This window comes from Hemiscyllium ocellatum, chromosome 3 (assembly GCF_020745735.1).
Source record: "Hemiscyllium ocellatum isolate sHemOce1 chromosome 3, sHemOce1.pat.X.cur, whole genome shotgun sequence".
Lineage (NCBI taxonomy): Eukaryota > Metazoa > Chordata > Chondrichthyes > Orectolobiformes > Hemiscylliidae > Hemiscyllium > Hemiscyllium ocellatum.
In genome coordinates, this window is record NC_083403.1 from 108,609,098 (window position 1) to 108,636,253 (window position 27,156).

The 27,156-nt window shown below is 42.7% G+C and overlaps 1 protein-coding gene across 1 annotated transcript; it reads left to right on the top strand.

The window, feature by feature from the left end:
- The first annotated feature begins 576 nt into the window (after positions 1-576).
- Positions 577-24,172, top strand: LOC132835866 (cyclic GMP-AMP synthase-like). The gene is made up of 5 exons (XM_060854967.1): positions 577-1,089; positions 7,322-7,541; positions 12,908-13,177; positions 14,078-14,177; positions 21,843-24,172. The coding sequence occupies exons 1-5, from the start codon at positions 577-579 to the stop codon at positions 22,177-22,179; spliced, it is 1,440 nt and encodes a 479-aa protein (XP_060710950.1). The 3' UTR covers positions 22,180-24,172.
- The last annotated feature ends 2,984 nt before the right edge of the window (positions 24,173-27,156 follow it).

The following is a 27,156-nucleotide window of genomic DNA, read 5'->3' on the forward strand; positions in this document are numbered from 1 at the left end:
GAGTGTGAGCAGGGTGTGGGTGTACGAGTGGGAGTGTGAGCAGGGAGTGGGTGCAGGAATGGAAGTGTGAGCAGGGAGTGGGTGCAGGAATGGGTGTGAGCAGGGAGTGGGTGTAGGAATGGAAGTGTGAGTAGGGAGTGGGTGTACGAGTGGGAGCGTGAGCAGGGAGTGGGTGTAGGAGTGGGAGTGTGAGCAGGGAGTGGGTGTAGGAAAGTGAGTGTGAGCAGGGAGTGGGTGTAGGAATGGGAGTGAGTACAGGAATGTGTGTTAGTAGGGAGTGGGTGTATGAGTGGGAGTGTGAGCAGGGAGTGGGTGCAGGAAAGTGAGTGTGAGCAGGGAGTGGGTGTAGGAATGGGAGTGAGCTGGGAGTGAGTACAGGAATGGGAGTGAGCTGGGAGTGGGTGCAGGAATGGGTGTGAGCAGGAAGTGGGTGTGAGCAGGGAGTGGGTGTGAGCTGGGTGAAGAGACGCGGGACTTCCCCCAGGTTTCAGGGCGGGAACCAAACCAGGTTTCGTTTCTGCTTCTGCTGGTTTTGAACATCGCGCGTAAAGTCGGTCTGCAGCTTCCGAGCGAGCGATGAGCCAGAGGAAGGTGCCGGGCCGAGCGGGAGCCAGGGTCAGGGGGGTCGGCAACGGGAACGCAGGGAAACCAGGCTGCTCGGGCCGAGCGGCCGCCGGCGGCCCGAAAGGCCAGGCGGGGAGAGGATCCAAGGAGGAGGTACTGCGGGAGAGCAACAGTCCCGCAGCAACCCGCCTGAAGCACGGCGGCAGCCCCGGGGGGGATGTGGGGAAGAGCGGGGGCAGTAAGGCAGGGGACGGCAGGAGGACGGGCAGCGGGGTCCGGGGGAAGGGGAGGGCGGCTGCCGGGGATAGCAGCAATGTCCTCGGCGGCAGAAGGGCCGCGGAGCTGAACAAAGTGCTGCGGAATGTGGTGGAAAACCTGAGGATCAAGTCGGTGCAGAAATCCCGGGCATCGAGACAGGTCAATGAGGTGGTGGATCACTTACTGCGGTACATCCGGAGGGAATCTGGAGGTTGTTTCTCTGACATGGAGAAGTTATCGAGCGGCAGCTACTACGAGAACGTGAAGGTTATTAAATTTTTTTTTCATCCGCTGGTTCCCACCCTCTTTTCCCACCCTCTCCCAGATATTTCCTGCCCTCTGATTGCGCTTTTACTTTCATTTCCTCCGTGTTTGGGAGATGATCTGATGGGGAAGTGTCTCGGTCAGCCCCAGGGAGCCTGATCAAGGAACCTGCTCCCTTCAGGTGGATCTCCCCTCTCGGAGCAACTTGTGTGAACCTTCGTCCCTTTTTCCGCCTGCCGAGAGCTGCAGGGGTGGTCAAAGTAGGACCTTCTCTGGGCTTTATCGACTGCACGTTTCACCTGTCCATTCGGTCCTTCTGTTTTGCTGCTAGCCCTCAGAAGGTGGGTGGCACCCCTGCTCTATCCTTCTGCCTCCTCCTCCTCTGTGGGACTTGTCAGCTCAGAGCAAGTGGCAAACTTTTCGCTCAAGGTACCGGGAGATCTGGGGGTGGGAAGAGGGGCTGGTGGTGAGGCTTTGTGGGCATGAGTCACCTTACCCACCCCACCCCACCCCACCCACCGGGCTTTAATGTGAGACCTCAGCAAACTGTGGGCAGGTTTGAGAGTGAATTTGGGATCTCCTCTCCATTCACTGACCCCATCTCTCTCTCTCAAGCTCCACCCTTTCACCCTCGTCCCGCCTCCCCAACACCACCAACCATCACCCCCACCCCCCAAATCACAGGATCCCTCCCTGTAACACTGGAGCAGCTGCACTAGCGGGAGATTGGAGGAAAGCTGCAGAATAGCCGGCCCTGCTCAGATGGTGTGCCCAGGGAGGGGGTTGTGGGCGACATCGAGGGGGAGGTTTGTTGGTTACAGAGAAAGTCCGCAGAGAGGGGGATGGCGGTAACAGTGTATGCACAGGCAGGTGATCAGAGAGTGGAGGGGATTTTTGGTGATCAGAGTGCCCCCAGGGAGGGGGTTGTTAGTGACAGTGCCCCCAGGGAGGGGTTTGTCAGTGATCAGAGTGTCCTCAGGAAGGGGTTTGTCGGTAGTCAGAGAGGGTCCCCAGGGAGTGGGTTGTTGGTGATCAGAGACTGTCCCCAGGGAGGGGGTGGTGGATGTCAATGGTCAGAGTGACCCCAGTAAAGGGATAATGGTGGTCAGTGAATGGCCCCGGAGGAGAGATTTTATTTTCATTCACTCGTTGGACGTGTAAGGATCTTTGATGAATTTCTGCAATTTATTTTGAAGATAGTACACACTGCTACTACTTAGTGTTTGTGCATTTATGGCAATCAGGTGAGCTGCTTTGTTTGAATGGTGTCAAGTTTCTGGAGTGTTGTTGGAGCTGCACCCATCCAGCCACTGGGGGAGTATTTCATCACTCTCCTGACTTGCGTCTTGCAGATGGTGGACAGACTTTGGGGATTCAGGCAGTACGTTTCTTGCAGCACTGTTCCTAATCTGTGAACTATTCTTGTTTATGAGATATGTCCAGTTGAGTCTCTGGTGAATGGTAACCCTCAGCATGTAGATAGAGGGGCATTCAATGATGGGAACACAATTGACTGTGAAGGGGTGATAATTAGATTGCCAGTTATTGGAGATAACTATTGCCTGGCATTTGTGCGTCATGAATGTTACTTGCCACTTGTCAGCCCAAGCCTGGCCTGTTGTCCAGATTTGAACATGGACTGCTTCAGTATCTGAGGAGTCACAGATGCAATCATTGGTGAACATTCCCACTTAAGATGGAGGGAAATATTGATGTAGCAGCTGAAGATGGTTGGGCCTCTGACATGACCTTGGGGAACTCCTGCAGAGTTGCCCTGGAGCTGAGATGATTGACCTCCAACAACCATGATCATCCTCCTATGCACCAGGTATAACCCCCAACCTAGGGTTGGAGAATTTATCCCTAGATTCCCATTGATTCCAGTTTTGCTGGGGTTCCTTGATGCCATACTCGGTCGAATGCAGCCTTGATGTCAAAGGCTGTCATTCTCACCTCCCCTCCGGAATTCAGCTCTTTTGTCCATGTTTGAACCAAGGCTGTAATGAGGTCAGGAGCTGAGTGGCCCTGGCTGGGTGTTACTGAGCAGATTACTGCTGAGCAGGTGCTTCATAATAGCATTGTTGATGCATCATTTTACTAATGAATGAGGGTAGACTGATAGGGCATTATTTGGCAGAGTTGGATTTGTCTGTTTTTTCTCTACATGATAAACCTGGGCAATTTTCCACATTATCAGATACAATAGAAAAGCTCTGCTGGGGGACCAGCAAGTTCTGCAGCACAAGTTTTCAGTAATATTGCTGGAATGATGTCAGGGCCCATAGCCTTTGCAGTATCCAGTGTCTCCACCAGTTTCTTGATCCCATATGGAGTGAACTGAATTGGCTAAAGACTGGTATCTGTGATGTTGGGGACCCCTGCAGGAGGCTTAGACAAATCATCCACTTGGCCCTTCTGACTGAAGATTGCTGCAAATGCTTCAGTATTATCTTTTGCACTGATGTATTAGGATGTTCCACCATTGAGGATAGGAATATTTCTGGAGTTTCCTTCTCCAATTAGTTGTTTAATTATCCACCACCATTCACGACTGGATGTGGCAGAACTGCAGAGCTTAGATCTAATCTGTTGATTGTGGGATTGCTGTCTGTCTCTTACTGCTTATACTGTTGTGGTGCAAGTAGTCCTGGCTAGCTATACCAGGTTGATACCTCATTGTTAGGTATGCCTGGTACTGCTCCTGGCATGCCCTCCTGCACTCTCCATTGAACCGGGTTGATCCCCTGGCATGATGGTAATGGTTGAGTTGGGCCATGAGGTTGGAGATTGTGCTGGAGTACAATTCTACTGCTGCTAATGACCCTCAGCTGTGAGATCTGTTTGAAATCTACCCCACGTAGCCCAGTGATAGTGCCACACAACATGAGTGATTTCTCACTGTGAAGACAGAACTGAGTCTTCACAAGGACTGTGCGGTGGTCACTCTGACTGATATGTCACGGACAGATGCAACTACAGTCAGCAGATTGGTAAGGATGAGGATATATATGTTTTCCCACACCACCTGCTGCAGATCCAGTCTAGCAGCTATGCCCAACTGAATGGCTTGTTAGGCCATTTCAGAGGACAGTTGAGAGTCAACCACATTGCGGTGGGTCTGGAGTCACATGTAGGCCAGACCAGGTGAGGATGGCAGATTTCCTTCCTTTAAGGACATTAGAGAGACAGATTTATCCTGGATAATTGACAATGATTTCATGGTCATCATTAATTCCAGATTTTTTTATTGATTTCAAATTTCACCATTTGTTGTGGTGGGATTTTGAACCCAGGTTCCCAGAATACATCAACTGAGTTTCTGGATAATATCACTAGGTTGTCGTATCCCTGATGGTGTTCACAGAGTGAACGTGGAGAGGGGTGACCCAGATCCTGTGCTATGGTAGGTGGGTCCTAGATAGTTGATTAGATGGTTAAAGTATTCTGAGATTGTACTACCTGCCCAATGTCAGCAAGTTTCTCATTCTGAGTCCGTCCTCAGCTCAAGTCAGTAACATGCCTGAGATAATGATAAGTTAAAAATCACACAACACTAAGTTATAGTCCAACAGGTTTATTTGCAAATGCTAGCTTTCGGAGCGCTGTTCCTTCATCAGATAGCTGTGGAGCAGCATCAGAAGACACAGAATTTATAGCAAAAGATCAGTGTCATGCAACTGAAACAAGTTTGTTCAATATATTGTTTCAGTTATAGAGTCAGAGATGTACAGCATGGAAACAGACCCGTCCATGCCAACCAGATATCCCAACCCAATCTAGTCCCACTTGCCAGCACCCGGCCCATATCCCTCCAAACCCTTCCTATTCATATACCCATCCAAATGCCTTTTAAATGTTGCAATTGTACCACCCTTTGCATGAAAAAGTTGCCTCTTAGGTCTCTTTTATATCTTTCCCCTCTCACCCTAAACCTATGCCCTCTACTTCTGGACTCTCCCACCCCAGGGAAAACACTATTTTTCATATCCATGCACCTCATAATTTTGTAAACTTCTTTAAGGTCACCCCTCAGTCTCCGACACTCCAGGGAAAACAGCCCCAGCCTGTTCAGCCTCTCCCTATAACTCAAATCCTCCAACACTGGCAACATCCTTGTAATCTTTTCGGAACCCTTTCAAGTTTCACAATGTAATGGAAAATTATCCATTTACTGTGAAATTAATTATCCACTTACTGTGAAATTTAAAAGAAATGCTTTTCTTAAATTCAATGCTGTACTGAACTTTGTAAACGATGCTTTGATGAAGGTCTGCAGTTAGCTTATCTCTGTTTGAATTCTGTAAACATTCAATTCGACCATGCGATAGTCGAACTCCGTGAAAGCTGAAGAATTGTTATGTCTAGGACCAGGAAATGAGAGGATAACAACTTGAGTTTCCTGCAGTCTCTGCCCTGGAGAGTGTGATAAGGAACGCTATAAGGCAAGCATCTGTACAATATTCGGGGCTCTTTGCATTGAGGCATCTGGCTTAATGTAGAGTCAATCCTACAGGAGTTAAAATAAAAATCCTTTCTTTGCTCTTGCTAATAATTGAGTCAAGTTGATTTAATTTCCACGACACACAACATCTTTCCGATATGAAGGAAACCAGAATTGCATGCAATATTTCAACAGTGGCCTAACCAATGTCCTGTACATAACCTCCCAATTCCTGTACTCAATGCTCTGGCCAATAAAGGAAAGCATACCAAACGCCTTCTTCACTATTGCATGACACTGTGATCTTTGGCTATAAAGTCTGTCTTATAATCCTGCTCCACAGCTACCTGATGAAGTAGCAGTGTTCTGAAAGCTAGTGCTTCCAAATAAACCTGTTGGACTATAACCTGGTGTTGTGTGATTTTTAACTTGCCTGCCCCAGTCCAACACCAGCATCTCCACATCTTAAATAATGATAGCAAATTTTGCCAAGTCTTTGTGAGCTGGATACATCCAATTAACAATAAAGCTTAGTGATGGAAGTGTTAAACGTTCTCTTTCCCAGTTTGTTGCCATGCCATACCTCACTATGTCTGAGCAGAGACTCCTTTCAAATCTCATAACGAAGTTAACCAATATGTAAGCAAGTACTCAACTAAAAGCAAACTACTGCAGATGCTGTAAGTCCGAAATAAAAACAAAGTATTCATGGATGCGTTATAACTGTGCTTCAGCCTTTTTACACAAATTTATTTGTCACATGAATGAACAATGTAAGGCTTATAATTTCAGAGACCGAGGATACCTACTGCAGTATTGATACATACCAACTGTCAGACATGCTGAGCCCAGATATAATGAAATTCCTCCATAAATTAAATCATTTATGATGCTAGAGTAAGGGTGTAGCTCATCCAACACAGATCAGACATAGAAGCACCCTACAACATGGAGATTTTGAAACACTATGCACTGATGTTGTGGAAACCCAAAAAAAGGCAAGAGATCTTCTAAGGGAAGGAGAATAGTACTCAAGGGAAGTTTTTAAGGTTGGAGGATGTAATTGGATGGAAACAGTCTCTGGGGTCCAGGGTAGAAAGGTAGGCATTCCATAGGCTGGTCTCAGGGGAAAGTGCATGGGGAGGAACAAGTGCTCGAGGTAATGGAACGCTTGTTCAGATGTTGCAGAGGAGTATCATGGATAGGATAAATAATGTTTTCCCTGGGGTGGGAGAGTCTAGAAATAGAAGTTGGGGTCGGGAATAAAGCTTCTTGGACCTGAGCTATTTGCTAAGATCAGAGGTGAACTTTGACACCAAGTTCATTTTACCTTCCCTCCTGACGCCCTTACTTGCAGAAATCCAATCAAATCTCAGTCTCCAAACTAAACATTCGCAACCATGTGAGGCAGAGAATTCCAAGATTCGTAACCCTTTGAGTGAAGAAATTCCTTTTTATCTCAATCTAAAATGGCTGGAGTGGGGAGATGGGTTTAGTGTTGGGATCATGTTGGAGGTGGTGCAAAAAACAGAAAACTATTTGTTGAATACAGAGCACAGTGAATTTGTGTGTGTGTGTGTGTGTGTATGTATATGTGTGAGTGAGAGAGAGAGAACACATGAGTGTGTGTGTGTGAGAGAGAGAGAGAAAACACGTGTGTGTGTGTGAGAGAGAGAACACGTGTGTGTGTGTGAGAGAGAATACGTGTGTGAGTGTGTGTGTGTGTGTGTGTGTGGGCAATCAGCTTGTGATGGGATCATCTTTATTTCAGCATTTTACTTTTGGTCTCTGCAGATTTCAGAACCAAATGAATTTGACATAATGATCGTCATCCCTATTAAAAGAATTGAGTTTCTGGAAGTGGATGCTGAAGGTGCTTTCTACCAAGTGACATTTAAGAGAAATCCAGGTGCCAACCCCCTCAGTCAGTTTGTTTGCAATGACACACTATCAGCTGAAGAAATGATCTGTCACCTCAGGAAACTCATCAAAGAAGGGGCAAAAACTCTGTCAGGTTCGTATTAGGTTATGGTCATATAATTTACACATTCCTCCAATATAGGGTGGCTCCTGCTAAGCAAAATTGGTCATTGTGTTTTTCACCATGTGTTGAAATCAGAACAGGCACCTGTCCAATCCTTATCCAACATACTAATGGTGGCTGCAATCGATAACTGAATGAGTGGTTTACCTTCTCCTAAGTTCGGGGGGCTCTACCACACTGACTGGGCTCAAATAACTCAGCCCAAGTATGAGGATACGGGAAATAGCTGAAAAGGTAATGGATGAATTAGCCTGAATATTACAGAATTCACTGGATTCTTGGAGGGTTCCTGCGGATTGGAAAATGCTCATGTGACACTCCTGTTCATGAAAGGAGAGATACAGAAACAACAGGCCAGGAAGTTGAACATTGGTCATTGGGGAAATACTAGAGACAGTTGTTAAGTAGCAGCAGAATATTTGGGAAGGCTTAATGCAACCAGAGGCAACTGGGTTTTGTCAAAGGAAAATCATGTTTGATAAACTTGATACAGGCTTTTGATGATATAACAAGTGTAACAAGTCAATAGGTTAAGTAAATGCAAGAAGTTGACAAATGGAGTATAATATGGGAAAATATGAAGTTGTTTATTTTGGAATGGAGAACAAAAGTGCAGAACATTATTTAAATAGAGAAAATCTGCACAATACAAAAAACACGCACAGGAAGAAATTGGGAAAGCTAATGGAATGTTGGCCCTTGTTTCAAGAGGTTTAGAGTATAGGAATAGGGAAGTCTTACTGCAACTGGTGAGATCACAGCTGCAATACAGTGAGCAATTTTGGTCCCCTTATTTCCAATGAAATATTATTTCATTGGAAGCAATTCAGTGAAGGTTCACAAGGATGATCCTGATTTTGAGAGATTGTCTTATGAGCAAAGGCTAAACAGCTTAGGACTCTACTCATTGGGATTTAGAAGAATGAGATGTGATCTAATTGAAACATAGGATTCTCAAGGGGCTTGACAGGGTAAACACAGAGAATGTTTACCTTCATGGGAGAGTCTAGGATCAAAAGGCATAGTCAAAGAATTAAGGGGTGTGAATTTAAGATTAAGATAAGGAGGAATTTCTTAGAGTTGAAAGCCTTTGCAACTCCTTGCCATTGAGAGCTGTGGGGACAGGATCCTTGTATATATTTAAGGTTCAGATAGATTGATTGCCCTACTCATCAAGAATCTATGCTTACAGCTGCTGGAAAGTGGATGCGGTCAGAGCAGCCATGATCCTATTGAATGGTAGAGCAGGCCTGATGAGAAAAGGTCTACACTTCTATTGCTTTTTGTGCTATAGTTGATAATGAGGAACTAAGGTAGATGGATTTCCTGATAGTGTTTGAAAAGATGCCACATAAAAGATTACTGCACAAGATAGAGCTCAGTATTGGGGATAATTAATATCATGGATTGAGGGTTTGATAATACATAGAAAACAGAGTCAGGACAAACAGGTCTTTTTCAGGTTAGAAAGACATAACTGGTGAAATGCCACAGAACTGCACTGGGGGTAGTTCTAGAGGATCTAATTAGGCTGATTCCTTTGATGAAGGAGTTGATTGATCAAGAATGGTTAAACCGGTTAAGCCTTTATTCATCAGAGTTAAGAAGAATGAGGGGTGATCATAGTGAAACAAAATTCTGAGAGGGCTTGACACTGAAGGTTTTGAGAAGATGTCTCTATTCGTGTAGGAATCTCAGACTAGGAGGCATACTAACAGAATCAGGGGATACCCATGTAAAACTGAAATTCAAATATATTTCTTGTAGAAAGAAGTGCATTCTATAATTTTCCCTGCTCAGGAGAGCTGTGGAGGTGAGATCACAGAATTTGAAGAGGAGTTAGGTAGATTTCTGAAACACCAAGGAGTTTAGATAGTTGGATACTCTACAGTATGGAAACAGGCCCTTCGGCCCATCAAGTCCACATGGACCCTCCAAAGAGCAACCCACCCACACTCACCCCCGAATAATGCATCCAATGCCATGGGCAACTTAGTATGGCCAATTCACATTTCTCCACAGGATGGAAAAAGTTCTGGATAATTTTGGTTCCTCTTTATATTTAGTATTAGCAGGAGCCTCAATGTACTGCAATTGGTCTAAACTTTGAGTCTAAAAGTGTGGCACTGGAAAAGCACAGCAGGTCAAGCAGCATCAGAGGAGAAGGAGCATCTATGTTTCAGGCATAAGCTTGAGGGCAATGAGGAAGTGAGGCCTACGGCAGATCAGTCATAATCTTATAGAGTAGCAGGGCAGGCTTGAGGGGCTCAATGGCCTACTCCTGCTCTTACTTCTTATGCTCTTGTGGATCATGGAACTTCCTGTTATGAATAAAGGGATAAGAATGGTTGATAGAAAAAAAAGTATGAAAATTCATGGGCAAATACAAAAAAGTTCTGAAAATCTCAGACAATGGCAAATTTACTGAATCACGAGGGACTGGAAAATTAAGGCATTCTTCAGTGAAATCCAAATGCTTTGAGGCCACTTGCTCAAGTGATTAATGTGACAAATAAATAATTATCACTTTCTTAACAGGAATACCTTGGTGAATGTTTGAGTCAGGAATTTTTATCCTGACAGTATCAATATACATAAGTTGCTGAAATGACAAAAGGAAAATTCACAGCCTCCATATCATTGGAGAGAACACTTTGTATTGTGAATAGAGCTGTTTTTATTATAAGAGAGCATTTTCTTCTGTATGATGGTGATTTAAGACAATTTCCAGCCAAACTGCTCAAAATAATCGAAAAAAAAGTTTCGCCTGGATGAATAGCTCACTGGAATTCAAGCCCTGCTATACCTGGAGTGGGCACATATGTTAAAGATTTAAAAAATAACACCGGATTTCTCAGTTTACCTAACTTTCACCCAGACTGACAAAAAGCATGGCCGGATTTCTGCACTTAACAAGAATTTCTATTAATATTGAATAAATAGATTCTAAGAATGGATAAACAATTATGAACTATTGACAAATAACTTCCCTAGTTAAAACTTTAACCTCTTATAAACTGCCCCTTACATACATATAGGCAGACACAGACAGGAAAAAAAAGGTGTTATGAATAGAAGGGAAGACTGAGAAGGCAGCTCAATGGTTCCTTTTCACAAGGTTCACAGACAATTTTTTTTCCCTTGTCAGGACTTGCTGCTCCTTGAATCCTCCTTCTCCAGGTACTTTCACTTGCTTGCAGGAGGCACAGAACAGTTGGTTAAACATTTATAAAATTTCTGACCTAGTATTTAACAGCCATAGCTTAGAGCAAATTATGAGGGAAAAATAAACTGGTTTTCTTCAGGCGTGAGGTGGTTTTTACTGCAGAGAGCAGGAACAGCTTCTTATCTTTCAGAGGTCAGTAACGTCTTCCTCAAACATTCACATGATAAGTTGTTCAGCTGCCTAGAAGCCAGTTATTGGCAGGGAGCAAGCCTTTGCCATTGATAACTGGTCACCATACCACAAACCTATCGACTTAGTTGTGGCTGAAGCTCAGTTCATATATACCCCTCGGCTGCAGCTTGTCTATAAATCGGCTTTACCCATTGCATGAACAAACAGCTGTGTAAATTGTACTTATAATAAATGACAGTTAACCTTTTTTTAAAAAAAATGCAACAATCAGTCAACAATCCTTAGCTTTTAAACCAATACTTTTTCCATTTCAGTCCACAATTGGAAACAGAAAAATAAAAAAAATACAGTCTTTACACAATGTACTCAGCCTTATCATAGGGTCCTTCTTATCTCAGGGACCAATCTAGTGAATGTTGGCTGTACTGCTTCCAATGCAAATACATCCTTGTTTAGATATGGAAGCCATGAATGCATTCAAACTCTTGTTGTGGTTTCATAGCCCTGTACAATTTTAGCAAAACTTATTTTTATACTCCAACCCCCATTCAATAAACATCAACATACTATATTCACTTCTTAACTGTTTGCTGTACCAACATGTTAACTTTCTGGAATACTTATATGAATATACCCAAGTTCCTCTCAATTAACTCAACTAACCTGCCTACATCTTAGAGTGTGTGTGTCCCTTTCACAGCTTCTAGTGTTTTATAAAGTTCCAACATGATCTCTATTGATATGCTGTAGACCATGGCAACTTTCATATTCCATAAACTGTCTTCACCTTTTTTAAATCTGTCCTGCTACAGTGAGTGCATTATAGGCATAATCAGAAGTTCCCTTTGTCCCTCTGAACTTTTATGAATTTTACTATTTGTTTTCTGTGCCCTTGTGCTGCAATCCTCAAATGCATTATTTGGATGAAATACCAGTTACCACTTGTGTGCCTGAAACAAATGATGCAATAAAATTATCCACCATGCATGTTTAACTCCAGAATGGCATCAGAAAGCTACAGTCCATTTACAGCAGCACTTGTGTCTGAATGCATCCAAAACAATGGAGTGAAAAATCAAGAGGAATATTAAAATTGTGCAAGTGTGAACTCTGGGAGTACTGTGTTCCCTCGCACTGAGTGAATGTCGTTAAATGCTCCCTCACTTGAAATGGAAGAGATCGCAGTATAGTTCTCGCACAACTAACGTCCTGTGACATAACAGCAAATTAAAAGGTAGGAACACATGAGAGTACACATGTCGCTCCCAGTAACCTCATGAGGTAGCCAGTTGCTAAGTGCGCCTAGTAGTGGATTGACTGAGCTGCGATGAGGCTCTATTCTGGCATTCAGATTGTTTCTCAGGCAGCTTGGACTTCAGTAATCAAGTGAAAACCTTAGACCAAGGTTGAATGTGCCAACAACTATGGAGAGGCAGAAAATTGTTTCCAGGGGTAAAATAAAATTCTGCATTTGGCAGAATGTTGGAAAATTCAAAGTTTGCCAAAATGGTACAGTTTGATATTCAACCAGCTCTGGGTGGCTGGTTTTCATTTTAAATACTTTTGTGTCACATCCACCAAAATTACACAAAGTGCGAAACTTTCTGCACCAAAAGGGTGGATGTGAGGAGTCAACTGAAATTTTCAAGAGTGAGATTGAAGGATTATTGTTGGATATTAATGAAAAAGGATATGAATCAGGGACATGTAAATGACGTTCTGGTGCCTAGGTCTACCATAATTTATTTGGATGGTGAAATGGTCTCTTCCTATTCCTTGGGAATAGCTACTTCACCTTTGGTTGGCTTCTTCCTGTTGACCATTAACAATTTACTTGGGAGGAGCAACCTTTAAAGCTAGTAAATCTTGTGTGTTCGTGGTCCAAATCCTTTATTCTGCAATTATTGAGGATTATTATAATTATTTATCATACTCCACTGGTTAGAACACTTACTCCTTTTAAACTCCTGTTTGACAGAATACAATATAAAATTGGAAAGAAGAAAGCCAGGATGTCCTGCTGTGACCCTTCAGATTGAGGACAAGGAATATGGGCCAATCTCACTGGACATGGTTTTGGCCCTGGAGGTTCATTCACAGAGCTGGCCTAGCAGCACCACTGACGGCCTAAAGATTGAAGATTGGCAGGGAAAGAAAGTCAGGAAAGAATTCAGAATGAAGCCATTTTACCTTGTACCAAAGCATCCACTTAACCTGGCAGAAGGAACACGCGGTCAATCACAGAAAGGTAACTTACCTTTACATCCATACACACACCCAATACACTATCTTCTCTTGTACATAATTGCCATATACACAACATTTTCGGTACTTACACGAATTAATGTTACTAAATGGTTAAGGATTAAGTGGGACAAGTTTCTTCAGATCTTACTCTCCCTACCATAACTTAACCAAAAACTCTTAAGTATGGAAATTAGATTTCCACAGAAAAAATCCTTGCAAAACCAGTAGGGGAGGTCAGAGAATTTCCTCTTCACAAGCAATTCTAGCAAAAACCAGTCAAAAGAATTCTGAATCTGGAGCTGTATTTTCATAGAATCCCAACAGTGTGGAAGCAAGCCATTCGACCCAGTGAGTCCACACTGACCCTCTGAAGAGCAGCCCCCAGACCCAGTGCCAACCCCCTCCCCCACAACATCCCGGTAACCTTGCATTTCCTTTGGCTAATCCACCTAACTTGAACATCCTCGACATTGTGGGCAATTTAGCATGGCTAATCCACCTAACCTGCATATCGTTGGACTGTGGGAAGAAACATGAGCACCCGGAGGAAACCCACACAGAGACAGGAAGAATGTGCAAACCTCACACAGATAGTCGCCCAAGGCTGGAATCGAGCCTTTGTCCTTGGCGCTGTGAGACAGCAGTACAAACCACTGAGCCACCATATCGTCCTGATTTGGTGGCGTGCTATTGCACCTCTGCATAATCACAGCTGGAGTGTCAAAAGCCAGAAATGTATTGGAGGAGGATCTGGCTGCATGAACCTTATACTGGAATTCACAAACCTGACTGCAGGGAAATGAATAGTGAAGCAGGAAGCATCGGAATGGCACAATTAATACTGCTTTCTGATTGAAGCCTGAGCTTTTCACTATTTTTGATTATGTTTTAATCATTACAGAAATGTGGCGGATTTCATTCTCACATATTGAGAAGATGATGCTCCTGAACCATGGCAGCTTAAAAACTTGCTGTGAAAATGGATCATCTAAATGTTGCAGGTGAGACTTATCACTCATTGCTGTCGCCTGTTACTGATCTGGTTTGGAACAGTGGGAAGCACACATGTATTAAGTGAAGCAAATCATGTGATGTCAACAGCTAAGGTACTTTGATCACAGTTCTCAATAGCTAAGGTTCTTTGATCGTGGTAAATGTTAGGTTCTGGGGACTTCATTAAACACTTTAGAGGTTTGTTGAGTCGTCAGCTTCAGGATTTGACAGAATGGATCATAAGAAACACAGGAATAGCAGTAGGCTGTTTTTCAGCTTGAGATTAATCTGTCTTTCAGTGAGATCATGGTAGATCTGTGAGCTAACTCCTCATGCTCCTGAATAATTTTGAATAATAAAATCCATCATTCTCAGATTTAAAATTAATAATGGATCCAGCATCATTTGCCATTTGCAGAAGAGAGTTCTAAAATTCTGCCACTCTTTTGTACAGAGATGTTCCCTAATTTTACTGCTTTGAACTCAGGTGTTATGTACGCTTTAGTTCTAGACTCCCAAATCAGTGGAAACAGTTTGATCTACCCTTTATGTTCCACTTAATATATTAAAAACTTTGATCAAATCGTCCCTTAACCTTCTAAATTTCAGGGAATACAACCAAGCTTTGTGAAATCTGTCCTCTTAATTTCAACCTTGGGATTCAGACATCAGAAACTAGGTTGTACTCATTTCAAAGTCAAGACTGTGCTGCTGGAAAAGTACAGGTCAGGCAGCATCCGAGTAGCAGGAGAATCGACACTTTGGACAAGAGCCCTTCATCATGAATTCTGATTCCTGATGACGGGCTCTTGCCTGAAGTGTTGATTCTCCTGCTACTCGAATGCTGCATGACCTGCTGTGTTTTTCCAGCACCACACTCTTGACTCTGATCTCCAGCATCTGCAGTCCGCACTTTCTTCCTGTACTCATTTCAAAGTCAGTATATCCTTTCAAAGGTTTAGTGTCCTAAACCATTCATAGTACTCCAGGTATACTCTAACCAGAGCAGTGTAAAAACAGATTTTGACTTCCCTGTGTTCTCGTGCTCTGATGGAAAGGCCAGCACTAAATTAACATTTTGGATTATTATCTCTATATTTTGCACTGTCACTATTTTTACTTCTAACTAGTTAGAAAATAGCCTGTTCTATCCTTTTTAGATCCTTACATTGAAATCTATTTACCAAAGTTGGGCCCATCCACTTAATCTGTGTTATATATACTGCTTATAATACCACTGCCTATGTGCATATTAGATACTTGCCTTTCTATACCATGGCTCAGCTACCTAACCTGCACATCCCTGGACACTATGGGGCAATTCTAGCATGGCCAATCCACCTTTCCCGCAAATTTCCTAATCATGTCAGTTATTTGTCTTCAGTTTTAGGTCTCTTATGAGGAATAAGATCAGATGCCTTCTGGAATTCCATATTAATGACACCCAGAAACATTTCTTAGAATTTCTCATAGTTAAGTGTGTTTTGGTACAAACTAGAGAACTTAAGATGTAAGAGCAGGAATAGACCATTTGGTGCATCAAATATGCTGTGCCATTCAAGGGATGCCCAATCTGATAATCCTCAATTTTCCTGCATTTTCCCTGTAACTTTTGAATTCCTTACTGATTAAAAATCTGTTTAAGTCTTTAATATAGTTCATGGACTAGCCTCAATAGTCTGCTGTGGTAAGGAATTTAAAACATACACTACCCTCTGAGAGAAAAAAATTCTCCTCAGTGCTGTCTTAAACGTCCCTTATTTTGAGGTTACGCCCTCTGATCCTAGACTCTCTCACAGACTCACCTGAAGACTGAGGCAATGGAGTGTAGGTGTGTACACCTTTCCAGCTGACCCTGAGACTACTGGATCCAGCTCTCTAACATGTCCATGGAGTCAGCCAGATGATTGCTTACTTTTGGCGCTTGGGCCCCCACGGATGTAGCTGAACTCCTGCAGCATCCCACATACCCATTTGCTGCTTCCTGCTCCTCCCTGTGCATGTGGACAAATTCTCTGAGTACCCACACCACAGGGTCCTCCTCCTGCCTGGCACTGAGCAGCTACCTGACCAGCAGTGGAGTTGTTGAAGTGAGATGCTCACCAGCAAATGCTCCCAAACTTTCAAATTGTGACATTCTCCCTGAGGTGTTGGTATCTGAGCTGGCAGGGGGTGATAATTCCCTCCACACAGGTTGAGGAGATGGCTTCTCCTGGTCCAGGCTGTTTCTCCACCAGGACCATGGTCATCCCACTAGTACCTGCAAGACACAAGGGAGTGAAGGTGACACAGCCAATGGTTAGAAGTGGTGTGCAGTGAATGACACTGACAGTGGGGTTAACACGAGAGCTGCAGTGGAATGAAGAGTGGCACTTACTGAGTTGGCACAACATGAGTATCTCTGTATCCATGAAGGATGGATCCCGGCCTCCTCCTGTGAGGGTTCTCTCTCATCATGGTAGAACCTGATGTCAGGTACCTCTCCAATCATCTGGGCCCTTTCTGACTTATTGTGAGTTGTCTTCATCTAGATGGAGAGAAAGGGAAGTTTTGAGAGAGGTGGAAGTGAGTGGCACAGCTGGTGCAGGTGGCGCAAAGGCAGTGAGGTGTCCTGGGAGACAGGTAGTAGAGAGGCCATGTATACTTAGTGCTGGTGATGAGAATGAGGGAGGGAAAATGTTGTAGGGAATAGAGAGAGTGATGGTGCATGAGACTTTGATGGGAGCTGGGTGCAGTAGCTCAGATAGAGAGTGTGAGAGGTAAGAGAGAGAGGTGTGTGACACTTACCCTGGCAGAGCAGAGATCTTCTTGCCAACCTGTTGAACATTCCTGTGGGTTGCAGAGACGGCAGTGACCTGGGTAATGCCCTCAGACAAGCCTGGTGATCTCCTGTCCTCTGCACACCTTGTCCACAAGGACCACCAGGCCCCTACCAGAGAATCGTGGTGCCATTCTCACCTTCTCTGATATTTTCTAAATGAGTGTCCATTTCTGAGCAGAGCAACTTTGGAATGCCAGTATTGTGGGAGCACAGTGGCCTCTTAAATAGGGCATGGGCACCGGGGATGGTGGTCTTTAGGCAGATTGCTGCTCAGTGGTCTTCTGAAAACAGCAAATGGTAAGATGGGGCTGAAACTGGGTGAGAAAGGTGCCATAGGCAAGGGGTAGGTAATTAACGAACAGGTTTTGCAAGATATGGTGAGAGACCTTGCTCAGCACCGCAGGGAGAAATCTTCAATAAACTGGACGAAACTGACACTTGGCCAGAAGACATGGGATTCAGTCCCAAGATTTCCTACAGGTACTTAAAAAGGAAAAGTACGAGAGAAGTGAATGTGGATCTTCTAGAGAGAGTGAGAATGAGGAGTTTTGGATAATAAAGAAATGGCAGATAAAATGAAGAAATAATTTGCTTCCACCTTCACTCCAGAGGATACAAAAACTTTCCAGTAGTACTTGTGAATCACGAAGTGCAAGAGAAAGGGGAGCTTAGCAAAATTACAATCATGAGGGAAGTGGTACAGAGCAAACAAAGTTTATAAAGATTCTGAACAATGCTGACAAGCTGGAGATGCTGATCTACATGCTGTTGTAGGTCAGTCTAAAACCAGGGGACACTTTAAAATTAGTGGTCACTTTTCCATGCTGTACATCTCTATGACTGTATAATCGATAAAGATATCTCACAGAGGGTTGTGTGACTTCGAAACTGTCCCTCGGGAGGAGGGGCATATTTTGAGATGGAGATGGATCGATTCTGGTTAGGCAAGAGTCTTGAGAGTTATTGAATTGGATGAGAATGTGGAATGTGAAACAGATTAGCCATAAATCTTCCTGAATGGCAGAGCAGATTTAAGAGGTGGAATTCTACTTCTGCTCCTATTTTCTACATTCATATATTTTCACTACTCTTCACTAGTCACCTGGTCAAACAATTCAATTGAGTGAGTCAGACATGAGCTACCTTTTCTAAATTCATGCTGAATCTTTGTGGCCAGCTGAAAAATTTCAAGGTGTTCAGTCACCCTAATTCTTAATTAGACTCTGGCAATTTCCCAGTAAAAGTTATTCGGGCTTATCTATAGTTCTCTGGTATTCCTTTCAACCTTTTTAAAATAGCCGAGTAATGCGCAACTTTCCTAAAGGAAGACTTCCTGAATCAAGCAAACTTGGAAGATTATGGTTTGGATATCTGCAATGTTCTCACCTCCTTCTTTTAGAAACCTGAGTGGAAACCATCCACTGTGGGGACTTGTCATTATTCTCTTCATTAATGTTTTTGTTATATTAATTGTGATTATCCCTCTCCAAGATTTAATTTTAGATTTAGTGATTTTTCGGCCCGTTTGACCTGATTCTCTATTGTAAATACTGATGCAATTTTGTTGACAGAACTACATCACCATTGGTTATTTTCCACAGCTCATTGCTTTCTGGCCACTCATTCCTGTGGTTAAAAAAAAAGTATTGTGTTTGAATTCCTTGTGAGTTTCTTTTCATATTCTATTTTTGTCATTTTCACTGTTTTGGAATCCTTTGCCGGATTTGTGCTTTTTTTTTTATTTATGTCTTCTTAGCTTTAGATAATGGTTTTCATCTGTTTAGATGTCCATGGTTTTTTTGTGGCAAAAAGAGCTCACGCTCCTTACATACATAAATGGATTGTATGTATAAATGCCACATTCCATTGAAGTCAGCCTTGCACAAATCAGTGTATTAATTGCTTTTTATCGGTTTTCCTTCATTTCTAAATTTTTTTAAAAAAAATTACACTCTCATTACTATCCAATTAGAGTCATAGAGTCCTACAGCACGGAGACAGGCCCTTCAGCCCAAACTGGTCCATGCTGACCAAAATGTCCATCCCCATTTCCCTGCACTTGGCCCATATCCTTCTAAATCTTTCCTTTCCATGTATTTGTTCAAATGCCTTTTAAATGTTGTTAATGTATCCACCTCAACTACTTCCGCTGGTAGCTCATTCCATATGCACACCACCCTGTGTGTAAAACAAGTTGCCCCTCAGGTTCCCATTTATTCTTTCCCCTCTAACCTTAAACTGATGCCCTCTATTTCTCGATTCCCCAACCCTGGGAAAAAGACTGATTGCATTCACCTATCTATGCACACTGAAGATACTCCCTCAGTCTCCTACACTCTAAAGGAAAACATTTGAGCTTGTCCAACCTCTCCCTATAACTTAGATGGTTGAGTCCTTGTAAATTTCTTCTGCACTCTTTCCAATTTAATAATATCCTTTCTACAGCAAGGTGACCAAAGCTGAACACAATACTCCAAGTGCGGCCTCACCAATGTCCCGTGTAACTGCAGCATAACTTGCCAACTTCTATACTCAATGCCCTGTAAGGTCCCTCTGTTCCATCACGCTCCTTAAGGTCCTACTATTCACCATGACTCATACCTTGATTTGACTTTCCAAAATGCAAGAACTCACACTTATCTATATTAAACTTCATTTATCATTTCTTGCGCCACTTTCCCAGCTGATCAAGATCCTGTTGCAATTTCTGATAATGTTCCTCATTGTCCGTGATATTACCTATTTTAGTGTCATCTGCAAACTTACTAACCATCCCTTATATATTTTCATCCAAATCATTGCTACAGATAACAAACAGCAATGGGCCCAGCACCTACCCCTGAGACACACCACTAGTCACAGACCTCCAATCCAGTCAGCGTCCTCCTACTTTTACTCTCTGGTTCCTATCATCAAGCCAATTGTATATCCAATTTGCCAGCTCTCCCTGGATTCTAAGCCATCTAACCTTCTAGAGTAGGAGAAAGACTGCAGATGCTGGAGAATCGTTGAAAATCCTGATGAAGGACATTTGCCTGAAATCTCAACTCTTCTGCTCCTCAGATGCTACTTGACCTGCTGTACTTTTCCAGCGCCACACTTTTTGACTCTAACCTTTCAGATTAGCCTATCATGTGGAACCTTATTAAAGGTCTTACTGAAGTCCAATTAGACGACACCTACCACCACGCCCTCATCAATCTTCCTGGGCACTTCATCAAATAACTCTAACAAATTTGATAAGCATGATCTCCCATGCACAGAGCCATGCTGGTTATACCTAATCAAAGGAATTTCTTGTTCCTTGGATGCTGCCTGACGTGCTGCGCTTTTCCAGCAACACATTTTCAGCTCTGATCTCCAGCATCTGGAGACCTCACTTTCTCCTATACCTAATCAAACACAGTCTTTCCAACATATGTAAATCTTATCCTTCAGAATTGTCTCAAGTAATTTACCTATTGTAGGAGCATAACCCCTGACCGGCAACAAATTTTCAGGAGGCAGGCAGCATTCAGGCAAGTGGAAGATGTTGATTTGAGTAAAAAATAGTTAAAGCAGGGAGAGGGCCAAAGGATTGTTCCTGAATCTGGCTTCAACATAGGAACTTAATTATTTGCTTAATCTTTAGATTAGATGGGAAGAGAGATCAATGACACACTGTGATTTTACAGTAAAAAGCAGTATTTTTATACACTGAGTTATCATGATCACATTCAACGTGGTCACTATGTCCTTCCCCCTTACTCTGTATACCCAATCCTATGAGACACTTCATCAATGATGGCCTTTCCTATGGACAGCCCCAGATCCCAAGATCTTATGGTGTTAACAGGTACTATAATCTCTAGGCCTTGGAATCTTCCTATGCGTCCTATTCATTCACAGTTCAACGTTACGAGGTATACTCAGTCGGTCTGTCTCAGATTAGCTCATCTCCAAGGACAGCTTCAATTCTGTTACTCATTGTATTTCCCACTGTCCTAATTATATATGTACAAATAGAAAAAACAATTTTAACTTACTTGCTGTAAGATTTATAATATTAATTCAAATTATAAAGTGTAAAGTTATACAGTTACTTCTACTGTCAGCATTTCGTGATTAATGGGCTGTTAACAATCTATTCTGTTCACACCATGAGAGAAGTCATTTCCTAAAGCTGGTTAACATCACATCTAGGTCTAAATGCTTTTCTCTTAATATTTATATTATACTTTGGCTACATGTATTTATATGTTGAAAACTACCCATATGATTCTCTGAAAAGACTTCAACTAGAACCTATTTTTATATTCTGAAGTATTCCTGAAAACTAATTACTGAAAAGTAACTTTGGTTGTTCTGGCAGCTGCTTAGGGAGTTAATATGCTTTACCTTGCATGTGGTGTTTATTCATCATTATTCTTCGATTTGTCACTTGTTTATTTTGTAGGCATGCTGTTATCAAAACTATCTGGAACAGGCTGTTTGTCCTGTCTATCTCTTCTCAGCCATTTAGTGTTTTACTGCTGGGACAGGCTGCACCATCTTGTTTGTCAGCCATTGTGAGAGCATGACATTGGTCATTTTGGTATAAGCATGTACAGTATAGTCCTACATCTATCAAAGATGCTCGGCTTACTTACCTAACACAGATGCTAGGCTTCTTCAGCTGCCTTGGGTACAAATGATAGTACTCAGCTTTGACCCTCCATCTGGGCGGAGCTGGATCCTCACTGGCTGATCCATTAAGAATGGTGGGTTACATGTGATGCAAGAGGGAAAATACCACTCGAGGAATCAAAGTCAAGGGGAGCAGAAAGTTGCACAGAAAAAAAATGTAGACTGAAACTGCTTTAATTTTTCACAGGAAGCCCTGTCTGAAGCTTTTGAAAAACCTCATCCAAAAACTTAAGGAGAAGAATCCTCGCATTCTGGCAAATGTCTGTTCGTACCATGCAAAAACAACGCTGCTGCATGCCTGTGTCAAAAGACCTAAAGATGAATTGTGGCCTTTTGAAGAACTTGATACCTGCTTTCTTCAGCTGGTGGATGACTTCATCGAACACCTGAAGACATCCAACCTTCCTCATTTTTTCATTCCTACCTACAATCTGTTTAACCCTTCTGTATTTGGTACAAAATGCAGGGAAACACTGTTGCGTCTAATTGAAAATGAAAGGAAGAATGACTTTCCAATCTTCTGAAGGCCCAATTAACTGCATAACAGTCACTGATGATTCAGTTTGAGAGAAACACAGATGGTAGGAGAAGTTTGGTTTAAAAGTAACCTCTGGAATCCTGAACTAAATGCATACCGAATACAGCACATAGGTAAGGAAGCTATGCAAAATGTTTTTAAGTCACTGGTTAAACCTTAAGCTGGAGAACTGTGTTAGTCTTAGTGAGTGTGCAGAGATTTACAGGAACAGTGCTTTGGATGAGGGACACAAGTGGTGCAGAGAAACTGAACAAGGTGGAATTATTCTCACAATAGCAGAATGGGTTATGAGAATGGGTATGGAATGAACTGCCTGAGCAAGTGGTGGAGGCTGGTACAATTGCAGCATTTAAAAGGCATCTGGATGGGTATACATATATGTATATATAGGAAGGGTTTAGAGGGGTATGGGCCAAGAGCTGACAAATGGGACTAGATTAAGTTGGGATATCTGGTCGGCATGGGCGAGTTAGATGGAAGAGTCTGTTCCATGCTGTACATCTCTATGACACCATAAGGACATCGCTGTCTATGATGTCCAATCAGGGTTGCAGGTTTCTACTGTGCATCTTCATGTGACTGACCAGGCTGATGCTCACAGGCACAAAGGGCAGGACCTTCTAGTGGCACCCTGGAGGAGTGCAACATTTGTTTCCATTTCTCTGAAGCATTTTGCTTCATCATGAATGATCCAAAGTGTGCTGTTGCCATTTTGAATGAGTGGAAGCAGTCTCTTCTCAGTCATTAATGTCAAATGCCATCAAGCTTCTGAGTGTCTTTGTAGTGTTTTCTTTGTCCTCCCAGAGCATTGCTGTTTGAGAGATGGGGAAATATATCCTGATGATCCCTGTCAGGCATCCAGACAGTGTCTGATCCATTGTGGTTGATTTTTGCACATATTTTGAATCTTTATAGAGCTGGCCTCAAAGAGGATACAAATTTTCTTTTGAGTTGTCAGTTTTTCATTATGCTATTGTGTTTACTGCTGTCATTAATTTATATTGAGATAATGCAGATTCTTATCTTTGTCACAAGATGGTTGAGAAATAAATATCCAAATTTCCTGAGCTACCTCTGTGAACCATAGAAAAGAGCCTGCTTTCTGTTTGTTGTACTGAATGTATCAGGTTTAGCTTAAAGTAACATATCCTGAAAATGTTCAGTATTCTACACAGTATTGGAAAAACAAATGTTACCGTAAGAATCGATTCACCAAAATATGCTTTTATACTTTTTAATTTGTTAATATAAACCAAAAGGAGACAAGCAGGAGGCTGGAAGAACACAGCGAGCAAGGCAGCATCAGGAGGTGGAGAAGTCAACGTTCTGGGTGTAACCCTTCTTCGGGACTGGGTGTGAGTGGGGAGCTGAAGATAAAGGGGCAAGGTAGTGAAGTGGGGATAGGTGAAGACAGGATAAGAGTACGACCTGGTTGGTCAATGAGAGGAATGAATCTTGTTGGTGGCAGGGAGGATTTGAAGAGAGGAGGAAGGGCTTGGAAGGGAGTCAGGGATGGGAAGAGAGGTTATTTCCAATTTTCTAACTTCAAATAACTTCCCTTCCCATTCCCCTGACTCCCTTCCAAGCCCCTCCCTATCCCTTCCACTGCTCCCTGCCACTAACAGGATTCATTCCTCCCATTGACCAACTGGGCTGTACCCTCTACCAGTCTTCATTTATCCCCACTTCACCACCCTGCCCCCACCACCCCTTTCATCTGCAGCTTCCCGTACACCCACCCCCAGTCCTGAAGGAGGGTTATACCCGAAATGTTGACTTCTCCACCTCATGATGCTGCCTGGCTTGCTGTGTTCTTTAAACCACCTACCTGTCTACTTTGGATTCCAGCATCTGCAGATTTTGTCTTTCAGAACAAAAAGGAGCAGGGATCAACCATCACTTCTGTTACAATCTTGCCAGTTTGTTTATATAAACTTAAGATTTCAACCCTAAATTGTTTAACATTAACGAATGAGGAACTTTCGTGTTTTTATGTAAATTGTTAGTTATGAATAAATGCAACATTTTACAACCTTGACTTTGTATCAGTTATTGTTAAGACTGGTAGATGGGCGTTCTAGCAATAATTGTAGTGTAGGGCAGGGTAGAATATAAATCAAAACATGATAGTCTATGTAACAATGGTAATACAGTATTCATAAGGAACTCGAACTTTTATATGGACTGGCAGACTAAATTTAAAATAAATGTGGGAAGTAGTTGGTCAAGGAACGTATACAAGATAATCTTTTAGGTGAGTGTATTGAGTAAGCAGCCAGGAAATGGCTATTTTAGTTGTAGAATAATGCTAAGACAAAAAGATAATTAACAACCTCGCGGTATTATCGCAAACATCATTTACAGCACCCGTTGCTCTCGATGTTGTCTCCTCTACATTGGAGAGACCAAGCACAAATTTTCAGAATGGTTGAAGGAACATCTCTGGTTCGTATACACGAATCGACCCCACCTTCCTGTAGCCATTCATTTCAACTCGCCCTCCCACTCCCACCATGATATGTCCATTTTGGGCATCCTCCATTGCCTAAACAAGGCCATCTGCAAACTGGAAGAGAAATATCTCAACTTGCCCCTTGGCAGCCTATAATCTCACAGCCTCAACATTGAATTCACCAGTTTCCAAATCTCCCCACCTCATCCCTGATCCAACCTTTTGACTCGGCTCCACCCTCTTGAAAATCTTCCTTTCTGCCTATCCACTCCACATTTCCCACTGACCCATCATAATCACCTTCTACCTTTGCCCATCTATCACGATCCCACCTGCCCTTGCCCTAGCCCCACACCCCTCCCCCTATTTCTCTACCTCTTCCCCCACTCCAGTCCTGAAGAAGGGATATGCCCGATACATCGACTCATTTGCTCCTCAGATGCTGCCTGATCAGCTATGCTTGTTCCAGCGTCACCCTTTATTGACTCTGACTTCTCCAGCTTCTGAAGTCCTCACTATCTCCCAGCTAATCCAGAGACCCAGGAAATGTTCTGGGGATCTGGATCTGAATCCCTCCATGGAAAATGGTGGAATTTGAATTCAATAAAAAATCTGGACCTAAGAGTCTAATGATGACCATTGTCGATTGTCAGGAAAACCCATCTGATTCACTAATGTCCTCTAGGGAAGGTAAGTGCCATCCTTAGCTGGTCTGGTCCACATATGTCTCCAGACCCATAGCAGTGTGGTTGACTCTTAACTGTCCTCTGGACAATTAGGAATAGGCAATAAATGTTGACATACCAGTGACACCCTCAACAGTGAATGAAGTAAAATAATAGTTTGGTCAAGGGGCCTCCAAGGAAGGGTGACCATGTGATACATTTTATATTGAATTTGAAAATATTTGGTTAAGTCTGAAACTAGAGATTTAATTCCAAACAAAACAAATTCAATCGTATGAGTGATGAATTGGCTAAAGTAGGTTAAACATCTAGATTAAAAATGATGATGGCATACAAGGAATCACTAGCATTTAAATAATTAAGGTATAATTTGCAACAACCATACGGTCCATCGAAACACAACAAACTCAGGAAATGCAGCACGAACCATAATAGGAGTTAAAGATTGCATTCAACCAAAGGAATAGGGGAATTACGTTTAAAAAAAATACCTAGCCTTATGATTGGGAGAATTATTGAATACAGCAGAAGGTGGCCAAGATATTTTTAAAAAAAAGCATGAAATTGGATTAGCAAGAAAAAAAATGATTATAATGGTTTCTGTAGGTATGTAAATCAGGGATTTGTGAAAATAAACATGGACTTATTACAGGCAGACAACTGAAATTATAATGGTGAACAATGAAATGGCGAATAACAAAATGGCACAGATATTAACCAAACACTTCAGGCACAGGTTTGTTTCTGGGGTTCGCAATCTGACTTCAGAACGACAAGAGTTCTACTCTTTGTGTCCTCTGAGACCAGACAAGACTCTGGTTTCCTTGTTTAAAGATTTATTCATGCATGCTTGGTTGATATATCTATCCAAAGATGGGGTAGTTCAAATTTTTAATCACAAGAACAAAGACTTTACATCAATTTTGCAGATAACAAGCTTTCAATTGACTATTCCTTCAACAATAAATATGGGGCAGCACAGTGGCTTAGTGGTTAGCACTGCTGCCTCACAGCGCCAGGGACCCGGGTTCTATTCCCGACTCGGGCAACTGTCTGTGTGGAGTTTGCACATTCTCTCTGTGTCTACATGGGTTTCCTCCAGATGCTCCGGTTTCCTCCCACAGTCCAAAGAGGTGCAGGTTAGATGAATTGGCCATGCTAAATTGCCCATAGTGTTAAGTGTATTAGTCAGGGGTAAATGTAGGGGAATGGGTTTGGGTGGTTTGCTCTTCGGAGGGTCGGTGTGGACTTGTTGGCCCGAAGGGCATTTCCACACTGTAGGGAATCTAATCTAATCAATCAAAACATTAGAGTTTACTCACTGCTTTTGTTATCCAATCGTCTTTGTATATGTCACAATCCAAGTTAGTACATATGATGATGCGATCCAATCTTACTTAAACTAATATGCATGCTTATTTTATCCATGTTCACATTTTCTCAGGCTTCTTCACTGCTGACTGCAATCCGGGCTCACCAGGCTTCCATCAGTAGATTCTCAGTTTTCTTCACTGTCACCAATTTTGAGATAATGTGGCCTAATCTCTCAACCTCTTGGTTTCCTTTTTATCCACAACCTCATGCAAGTGGTTAACTCAACCTTTTCTTGGCAACATGGACTTTTTGTCTGCTTCTTTGAAACTGAACCATTCACTTTACAGGGGCCAGGAAGAGTGTGCCTCAAAGGCAAAATTATTCCAGATCATGAATCCACGAGCTGCCTATTGGGTCAGAAACACAGTTAGGTATAGCCATCTCAAGGTCTCCAACAACCCATTTTGAACTTGGAGTCTATGAAGCCTATCTCAACTTGAAATTGATGATT

Coding starts and splice junctions, on each gene's coding strand:
- LOC132835866 (XM_060854967.1), top strand. CDS start 577: ATGAGCCAGAGGAAGGTGCCGGGCCGAGCGGGAGCCAGGGTCAGGGGG. Junction 7,542..12,907: donor AGGGGCAAAAACTCTGTCAG/GTTCGTATTAGG, acceptor CCTGTTTGACAG/AATACAATATAAAATTGGAA. Junction 13,178..14,077: donor ACGCGGTCAATCACAGAAAG/GTAACTTACCTT, acceptor TAATCATTACAG/AAATGTGGCGGATTTCATTC.